Source organism: Ylistrum balloti, unplaced genomic scaffold, assembly GCF_031769215.1.
Source record: "Ylistrum balloti isolate Yb309-2 unplaced genomic scaffold, AGI_CSIRO_Ybal_v1 Utg370266, whole genome shotgun sequence".
Taxonomy (NCBI): Eukaryota; Metazoa; Mollusca; class Bivalvia; order Pectinida; family Pectinidae; genus Ylistrum; species Ylistrum balloti.
The window spans coordinates 619640-630000 of NW_026782208.1; the positions used below are offsets into that span (position 1 = coordinate 619640).

Here is a 10361-nt window from a genome sequence, read left to right on the forward strand (position 1 = left end):
TCAGAAATTGTTCGATTTATGGGTATTAGAAATCAGTATTGGCGTAACAATTCGCCGTAAATCTTGTTATTTGCAATGACGTGACCGCCTGGGCTGTTATTTCTCTTCAAATATGATAAATACGCCTGATTCAAAGGCATGTACATATAATTAATATCACAATCCAGAAATGATGAAAAATTTTACAAAATGACATAATTATTACCATTTGAAAACTTCGACATCGCAACAATGCGCCCGCATCTTGCTATTTGCAATACCAGGACCTCCCAGGTTTCTTTTTTTCTGTTCTCGTATTGTTACATATGCTTTATATATGTATATATGAATAAACTTAATATCTTGATCCAGAAATAATGAAAAAATATTTTAAAATGACAAAATTATTACCACTTGAAATCATCGATCTAGAAATAATGTAAATTTATTGAAAATTGACGACGGTATTGCTAGTTGATATTACCGATATCACAACTCTTATTTGAAATGCCTAGATTATTTATAGATTTGTGATATTCAATTTATTCCCATGAATGTAGATAACACACATTTAACGATACGTAAATAGGAATAAAGGCCCGGGCGGTGCTGGTCAGTACTGCAAATAACAGGATGCGAGCGCAGTGTTGCGATACTGCTGATTTCAAATAGCAGTAATTCGGTCAGTTGATTGATAATCATCATCATTTTTGGATTGTGATATTAATTTTATGTACATGGAGGTGAATAAGGCCGATTTAACGGTACGTGAAAAGAAATAAAAGCCCGGGCGGTGCCGAGTTCATTGTCGCGATACTGATGATATCAAATGGTTAATAATTCTGTCATTTTTAATATTTTTGCATTATTTGTAGATTATGATATTCATTTTATCCACACAAATGTGGATAATACATATTTAACAATATATTAATTGAAATAAAAGGCCGGTTGGTCCCATTATTGCAATAACAGGGTGCGAGCTCAGTCTTGTAATATCGAGGATTTTAAATAGCTATAAATCCGGACAATTTGGACAGTTCTTTTTTCCATATTTTGACTGAATTATTGGTCAATATATAGTTCCCGGGTAGTGCCGGACTTTGCCTACTGGTACCGGGCAATACCTGGCGAACTCATACAGTACCGGGCTGTAAATTGTATTAGTTGATTCAAAATCTAAAAATAGAAACGGCGAAAAATGTTTTGTTTTTATTTCATATTCGCCGCAATTATCAATAATTTAGGGCATTGTAGCAGAGGAAGAGCATATATATGCATTCATAAGTTAAAAAAGTTAAAGTAGCTTTATGAAAAAAATCTTTATTTAAGGTTGATTAATTTATATAGGTTGGTTTTATCCGTAAAATTAGAATGCCTATACTATTTCCGGGAAATTCCCGGAGGCATTCATTTTGTGGTAATTCGCTAAAACAAAAACAAACGAAGTGAATTTTTAAAGTTCATGCCTACTTTGACCGAAATGGCTCTCATTTTGGCGTTTGTTCACCAACATTGTAAATTATTATATGTGGATAATGAATAATAACAAGCTTCAAATATTATGGAAGTTCGGTGGTAGATTCTAGGCTACTAAATCAATTCAACCAGATAAATTAAAGCGGGACTCATTTAGTGATTATGCCATCAATGACTGTTAAATAAGGACTGATGAAGGATGTCGGACACAAGTAATCTTGATCCTGCTGCCCTTACTTCGAGGAAGGATGAGATTGCTCGCAGGGAGCTTCAACAAAAGCGACACTACTTTTTACAGAAGGAGCTTCAGAACATGGCCAGAGAGCTCCCTGGGTTTGTTTTCATAAATCATTCCATGGTCATGTCACAGATAACAGCCTTTCCCTCTAGTACATAACACACACTTCAAAACATTTAGATGGTAGTTACCTCGTAGAATATCATGCGGGTGGTTTGCCCCTCCACCAAAACCTCGAGGACACGACCACAACAGTCCAGATACAGACATGGTTATAATAGCTTGTGTGTTTTATCAATTTGTATTTTCGTTCCTATTTAGGAATCTAAATCTCACATATGTTGGCTGCATGTCAGTTTTGTATGTGTTATTTTGTATTGTGCCATGTCATGTATACATGTACATGTTGTGAAAAATATTATTGTATCTGGTTAGTTACTTGCTTATTGTTATTTAGGGTGTATCTATAGGACTGACCAATGACTGACCAATTCACCAAGACATGCGCATTTAACGGTCTCTTTTCTTGCATGTTTTTGCCCTTTTCTCAATCTGTCTTTCACATTTTCTTTGGGAGCTGATCATGCTGAAGGTCTACAGAATTGGAAAATTAGAATTTAAGATAGTAATGTTATCCCCAGTACCATATACAGGGGATTAAAAAAAATGAAGACAATAAACATTTGAAAATGTAACAGTGTAAAGTTCAATTGAATTTTTTTGTTGTTGTTGTTGCAGATGTTTAAAAGAACGTTATGTGTTTCTATATTAATTGATCCTGCATTTGATCATGAGTAACTTCAATATTACTGTATGTACATGTACACTACATACACATGTAGCTGTATGAAACACTTTCTTAATGTATAAAATCCACAAATATAGCAAGAGTTTAAACAGTTTTAACTAAAACAACACCACAGTTTGGCAATTTGCACAATGTATGTGACATTTAAATTTAGGTGACAACATGTGTTGCCTCATGTTCAGCCTTAGTTTTAACTTAATTGTCTGATGAGATGAGATAACTTAAAGATTTGATACAAACCTCATTTACCCTCTATGATAGATTATTGCAATGTTGCTTCAGAGAAATACAGGAAATGAAATTATTTCAGTTTTTTTCTATTCAGAAAGTACCAACAGCGGATGCCGTACAATCTCCTGTCAAGTTTAGCTAATGTCTTACTTGATGACACCATGTTTGAGATAGTTCGGAGTCTTCAGGAGGTGCAACAACTGGAAGAGCGACATCTGTCCAGTCAACGCATCAAACTTGTCAATGACCATAAAGGTATTCATGTAGCTATGTTTAGGAATTCACTTATATATATATACTGAATCATGTATACCAGTACCTTATTGTTGTATTGCTGCAATCAGTGATAAACTGTATGGAAGTAAATCATACCAATGGCTCCAAAATTATTTGCCATTATCTTTTTCTTTTCCTTTTTAAGAACATAAGAAATCAACATTTTTTAGGACATTGTAAATATTTGCTTGAGATATTGGCGCTGTTTTTATTTAAACCTGTTCATTTAATGCCAATCATCTCACAAATGCTTTATATCATAATCTAAATCTGTTGTCATAATCATAACTCATATTACCTCTTTCATATTGTCACTGGAATTGCCAAAGAAATTTCATTGATGTAAACTTTATTACTATATTACAGCACAGCGACATGACCTTCAGAAAAAGCACAAAGAGATGCTGCAGTCATGTCAGACAAAACCTCACAACCTTCCAATAGTGGAGAGTACCATTGAGAGGGAGAAAATTGTGAGTATAACATAGTTAAGTGTACAACCAGGCAGGTGTCCTCCTATAGCTATCCTAGTACACCACAACCTAAGTGTAAGGTCACTAGTACCTGTGTCAAATGTGATGAATTAATTAAATCACTAATGAACAGCTAGGATGCTTAGAAACATAATATTTAGTCAGAAATAATTAAATGACTGCTTAACAACCAGAATGCATGCTCAGAAACATGATTTCTGGTCAGAAATATTTTACTTACTACTGAACAGGTAGGTTGCTTAGAGACAGGATATTTAGTTAGCTGCATGTTCTGATAAAGGGCTTTCAAGATTAGTGACATAAATAACATTTGCCCTCTGTCAAGTTTTCAGTGGTTAAGGTGTTGTATTTTTATACAACATTTTAAAACAATTGATATCATTATAGATGGCTAGGTCTACACATTTTAAAGGAGATATAAGCATGAAAGTCACATGCATGTGGTGTTGTTATTCTATCATCAGAGATAGCTGAGTAGCTTTTAATCAATTGATGAGGTATCCTAGTACCTCATAGTAGAAAGTAAAAAATTCATTTGGATAACAATTTAATATCAGAATCAAATCTTCGGTAATTTACAAATATCTTCCCAGAGTTCATAGTAGCCATTTGGAAAAGATTTTGCAGAAAAATGTGCGTTTTCTTTATATATATACAAATTAAAACTTGATTAATGTTCTTTTAATCCTGTCCAGAATCACAGAACTCAGCCTGAGATAGACCTAATACTGCGGTATCAAATCAGGATTCATTACTTACAAAATTACAAACTAATATCAAAATAAAAATTAAGTACTTGAACGCTGTACTTTGAATATGTTTGTATTTGTAACAGACACTTGAACGGCGCTGTGAAGAAGAGTTGAAGAAGCGAGATATGAAGATCATTCTTGATCTGGACCAGAAGGTCATGGATCAGCAGGTGATGCTGGAGCGAGCTGGTGTTCCTGGATTCTTCGTCACCAATAAAAAACAAGATATCCAGCTTCAGATGTATCTGCTGGAGTTCATACAGAGACTCAGTCATATGGATATTCCCTCGTGACATTTGTCACGTGAACTAATACAGTCATAAAGATGTCACCTCAATCTTAATGGATAATTAGTTTGTAAAACATCACCCTAATCTTGATGGTGACTTTGTCATTCAATTCAAACATCAACAGGATCTTTATTACAAAGATCTGGTTATTTACAAGGTCATTCCGATTCTGTTATTCAGTGATTTAGTCAATTGACATTCACCGTCACTAGATACAACAGGAATCATATTTGGTCCATGCTATCATCTACTTCACTGTTTATGTAGACACCAAAGTAAAGCGTACTGAGAAGTGGCTGAATAGAATATTTTGGAGACATTCAGATGGATATACTGTGACTTTAGCCGAATGTGCAATAGCCAGATGTGAAATTGTCAGGGACCCAATATTTCATGAATTTGAATCTGAAAGTGATTGTTTACTCATTAAAGCACTGGTTAAGAAAATGAAATCCTTGTTTTCCTTTGGCATATGTCTTCCTGACTGTCATTTTGGAAAATATCTGATCTGAATTGAAGTAAATGAAAACATGTTTACATGTAAGATACATGTATATATCAACTTGTGGTTGTTACCTCCTGTGATATTTCCACGGTTACAAATGTCATTATCACGATTAACATTACACTTAGACTTTGTTTATTGTAAATGAACATCAAGGATACCCGTGTACTATATAAAGTGCCAAATACCAAGAACTGCGGCATCGTGGCTTCCTGTACAGAATTTAAATTTTGGATTGTGTACTCAAATGGAAATAATGGAACAGTATGATAGATATATATATAAATCATGTAATTGTTTCAGCAAAATTAGATGAAAATTATCAATTGAATGAAATTTCTAATTACAGTTAAACAGACTAAATGTCTATGTTTGTTAAAGAATGGACTTGTTAATTAATGAACAGATTTTCAGATATATCCCAGGGTCCTGCTCTAACTATTGAAATGATTTATAACATGGATATATTCTTGATCAATTTGATTTGGATTTAATTGAAATAGAAGTATCCACATAGATTGTTACCATAACAATATACAATAAAAAAATAGTGATATGATTAATTAATGGTCTCGGACTGATAATTGGTATGTTATTGCAATTGTTTAACATCTTAATTCAGTATAGTGCTTCATGGGTATTTCTTTATCTTAATGTATGCAAATTTCACATGCAGATTACAAGGTACGTTTTGTAAAAGGATAATGAGGAGGATTTTTAATATCACTTCAATGTTATATTATAATCTTATGTTGTCCATATGTTTGTTCTATAACATGTATACAAACATCATCAGAACGTTTGTATGTTGAATGTAAGGGATAAGATATAAATTGCCAGGATTAGGTACATGGTGATTTGTCTCAGTTGTACTACTCTGAAATGTATGCTGCATGTATTATGAAAAAAAAATGTGAAAGAGAAATGAAATCAAAATGTGATTGGAAAATGTCACTGTTCGTATTGTTTATTTATACAAGTAGATCACAATTACATGTATGAAAGGTGTATGGCAGATACAAGTAAATGGCTGTCATGATACTCATGGAAGTGTGTTAGTTGGATGTCATTAAAAATGTGTTTTCATTGCAATCTATGCAGTTTAAGATCCCACAATTTGCCAGTATTCATATATATGATTGAAAATTTGAATTCCTGCTATGCTTTGGTGTACGGATACTGACATTTACTGGTCAATAAATGTCATTTTGTTTTTTGCAATGATTTATAATCTACAGATAAATATATGAATATTTGTAATCCCAGGAGTACTCTCATTTGCAGGTTGATGACTGTGTTGTAATTGTCGAAAGGAGTTACATGTAAATAATATGTGATAGTGACCTGTCTGATTGGGGACAGGACAGTGACTAATATTAATTTGATTGGTTTTTAAGGCTTATATTCAACGTCAGAAATGAATGGTGATTAGGTTACATTGAGTTGGTTTGCTAGAACCCAAGTTATACAGCAAACAAAATGTTAATTGATAACACAATAGATAATGTGAACATGAACACCTCATTTTTCACCTATCCTTAGATGACTTAATCCCAAAGGTCGAACCTAGTAACCTTCATTTTTGGTCAGTTGACTTCTGTTTAATTCTGACCAACTGTGGCAATATTAGACCTTGTTCTTCTAGCGAAGTTATATCGTAACAAAATGTTCATCACTGTATATCAAATTTGACATTGACATTTAGACCTACTGTCCTACTTTTCACTTATGGTCAGTTGACTTGTCGATTTCCAACTACTGTCCTACTTTTCACTTATGGTCAGTTGACTTGTCGATTTCCAGCTACTGTCCTATTATTATGATGATCAGCGCAAAGATCACCCACGTTTACGACATATTTGCTCTATTGGTGACGACTTGTCAGTTGGTTATGTCTAATCTTGTATATCTCCCCACCCCATGGATTGGAAATCAAGGCAACGACAGAGTACTACTTCTACATCAGCCGAAGTATATACTATTTCTATGTAAAATATGAAGCTGGACATGTTTGATGCTCCATAGTATACCTGATGGTTCCGTTGTCGCATACATTGTTCCAATTTGGTAATGTGACACTACATATCTGCATGGTGTCGTCGATGACGCAGAAAACGCTTACTCTTCTGGAACACATAGTCTTATTTTCCTTGTACTCTTTCTCTTGAGTCTCCATGTAAATATTTCTTTTGTTCATATCTTTCCTTGGTTTTATCGCTTTGTGTATAAATTATGAGCCCGTTAACATTTCTTTCTTCTTAATATTTGTAAAACAAAAGAAATGGTATTTACATCTAAATCATAGTTTAATAATTTCAACCACAACTTGGAGATAAAAAATCTGCATAGAATGTTTTTGAACACTTAATACCAAGACGGAAAGAAGATCACAACACTGAACGTTAATATGATGAATTCCATACAGTTTATTGACCTGTGGTATATATGTATATATATATAAATTATATATTACTTATTACGAAAGTAAGTATGTAATATGGCACTTATTGAAAATATACATTTTATTCTTTTTTTCAGAAACAAAATTTCTACAAAAATCAATATACACATCAATACACTTAAACAGTTCTTGTCGCTACATAAAGACCAGAAACTTTTTTATTGTTATTTCTTGATAAAACTCTCCTTATTGTTCTATGGTTACATTGATTAACAATTTTAAAGTAAATATCAAACAAAATTTGTCATGTTATATTCAATTTTCATGGCTCGCATGAAAAAAAAAAAAAAAAAAAAGCGGGGATCTATACATTACTGAGAGATTCAAGGGGTTGGAGAAGTGACTCCATACATCTTAAACATAAGCCATTTCATTTCATTAAAATAATATGGTACAAATATTTCATCATAGTCATGACCCGCTGTTAACATATCTTGTTTCTGTGTCTATGAATCACTGGCCGTTTATTTATTCTAATACAATTTGAAAACAAGACGAAGATCCTCAAAACACTTGTAACCCGTGAGGTTAACTTTTCGACATAGCCTCCCTGCCGTGTGGAGTGGTAAAGTCAATATCTGGTCCAATGGATATAATCCTTGTCGGGTTTATCATCGCATGACTTCCCTGTAACAATAGAACATGTGGAAAATATCAAAGAAAATTGCTTAGATTTCCTCCTTTTTTCTCATGCCTTTGAATTCCGAACGAGTCATGGCATATATGAAAAAAAGCTGATTTACAAATTTAAAACTTATAACTTTTTTTTTTAGGGGGGGGGGGGGGGTAGGGGGATGAATAGTCAAAGAATGTAAGGTTAAAACTTTCACTAATTGACATGATAAGTGATGCTTTACTAATTGCTGTTTTTAAATAGCAGAGAACTGTGCCGGACCAGCATAACCGGTCGTATGGACGTATCCGTGGACTATTCCAAATGTTGTCCGAAATCAAACGTATGAAAAAAAAGAAGGAAATCGCTACGAGGATAAACACCACAGTCGTGATATTGACTATTTGTATCAAACTCGTCATTAGTGACTTGTGTTATATACCTTATATGGTAATTTCTGATGATTTACTAAAGGTAATAAAATCATCATTCTACCTCTAAACTGTATTTGTCCAGAAATACCCAATAACTTTTGACTTGATGTATTTGTAAGGACAGAAGGTGTAGTCGAACCTGGCAAAATATCATAGAAGTATATATTTTAGGTCGTTCTCTCTTTTTTTTTTTTTTCAAAAAAGGGACTTAAAGTTAAATCCGGAGTAGAGAGCTCTGTATTGAAAAAGGCATAGGAAAAGGGGTGGGGCGAAATAAGAGTAACGACTAGTTGTTTCTCTATTGGGTTTTTGCCCAATCAAGAACATCACTTGGTAAATGTGAATGTATTGATGAAACCTCTTGGAGTCGATAGATATGGCTAATTCCTGCATCAGGAGAAGTATGTATTAGAGTGTGCCTAATAGTACTATGTGCTAGGAATACTTGTCATTTATGTCTTTTATTGATAAACTATGGGTTACGTTGTGATGAAAGACTTACCATGTAGTGTTTAGTGATGTGTTCAAAGTTGACTGTGTCAGCAATTCCCCGAAATTGGTACAAGTCTCTCAGGTATCCCCATATATTAGGATAATCCACAATCCGCTTCTTGTTGCACTGATCAAAAGAAACTTGAATATCATCTCTGACGAAACCAACTACCGCATGCAATGCCTCAATAAGTATAAAGACTTAGACACAGCGGATGAACTGTGCTATTGTACTATAGATTATACTAAATATGTTTTCTTTTGTATTTAACATTAGTACTAGCCATTCTTGGCTGCTGTTTGTTAATATAAGATACTTAAAACTAACTTTACCTTGAAATGTCCAACGTAGACCTTATCAAATCGTACAAGTGTAGTAAACAGGCGAATATCCGCTTCTGTAAGCTCATTTCCGGTTAGGTAACGACTTTTAGACAAAATATCCTCTACCTTTAGTAACAGAAAATAAAAGTGTTTTTTCATAACAGTGATACAAGTAACATGTGCGATTATATAAACATTTGTGAATCTACTTGAAAATAAAATATGGACATCAATTTTTATTTTGATATCTGAGAATACGTTTGTATTTTATCGAACGATAATGTATCCGTGGAATGGAAACACATCGAGTAGGAAGTGAGCTAATTAATATATAAAGATACAAATCTCTTTGAGCAATATATAGTAGGGAGATGAATACAGTCCTCCCAAAGATTATTTTAGTGTAAATGTATGTACTTGGTAACTGATCTGTATGCGGTTGATTCTGTTATTAGAATGTCATAGCATTAGTGAATCATGTATACCCTGTCTAGACACTGGAACATAAAATTGTGTTCTACCTTTAGTAAAAGAAAGTAAACGATGAGTTCTCGGTAACAGGTATATGAACAATATGTGAACCAACAAAGCGGTGGTGTAGACATATCGTTAAAAGGATCGATACAGCTAATACTATTAGTAGTATAACACCGAGAAAAGTATATGATACAAAGACGCGGCCGGCAGATTGTGATCTATTTCATCTTGAAGAGCGATTTATGAACATTTGTGGATCAATTTGAAAACAAAATATGGACACATATTTTCTTTTGATATTTTGGGATTTTGTTGTTTTTATTGAATGATGTTGTTTCTGCGGAATTAAAACACCAAGAGTAGAAAGTGAGCTAATTAATATAAAGATAGGCATATCTTTGGTCAATATATAGTAGAAAATGAAGGGAGATGGACAAAGCCCTTCTAAAGAAAACCACTCACGCACGGCTTCGTAGGAGGGAATTGTATAAATCTGAATTACTGTGTT

The 10361-nt window shown here is 33.5% G+C and overlaps 2 protein-coding genes across 2 annotated transcripts in view; one reads left to right on the top strand and one right to left on the bottom strand.

Annotated features, from left to right (window-relative positions):
• The first annotated feature begins 1393 nt into the window (after window positions 1-1393).
• LOC132552675 (protein DGCR6-like) lies at window positions 1394-5968 on the top strand. Its single transcript, XM_060216865.1, has 4 exons — window positions 1394-1791; window positions 2830-2990; window positions 3378-3484; window positions 4341-5968. Exons 1-4 carry the CDS (start codon window positions 1658-1660, stop codon window positions 4548-4550), a joined length of 612 nt encoding a protein of 203 aa, XP_060072848.1. The 5' UTR covers window positions 1394-1657; the 3' UTR covers window positions 4551-5968.
• Window positions 5969-7936: 1968 nt separating this feature from the next.
• LOC132552666 (glutathionyl-hydroquinone reductase YqjG-like) overlaps window positions 7937-10361 on the bottom strand; it is a 7175-nt gene continuing 4750 nt past the window's right edge. Inside the window, 3 exon segments of the mRNA XM_060216855.1 lie at window positions 7937-8140; window positions 9063-9179; window positions 9386-9502. Coding sequence (XP_060072838.1) covers window positions 8042-8140; window positions 9063-9179; window positions 9386-9502 — 333 coding nt within the window. The 3' untranslated portion in view covers window positions 7937-8041.

What these genes read in the sequence shown, in the direction of transcription:
- LOC132552675 (XM_060216865.1), top strand. Translation starts at nt 1,658, where the DNA reads ATGTCGGACACAAGTAATCTTGATCCTGCTGCCCTTACTTCGAGGAAG. An exon ending in ATGGCCAGAGAGCTCCCTGG is followed by an intron (nt 1,792 to 2,829) that starts GTTTGTTTTCAT and finishes TTTTCTATTCAG; the next exon opens with AAAGTACCAACAGCGGATGC. An exon ending in ACTTGTCAATGACCATAAAG is followed by an intron (nt 2,991 to 3,377) that starts GTATTCATGTAG and finishes ACTATATTACAG; the next exon opens with CACAGCGACATGACCTTCAG.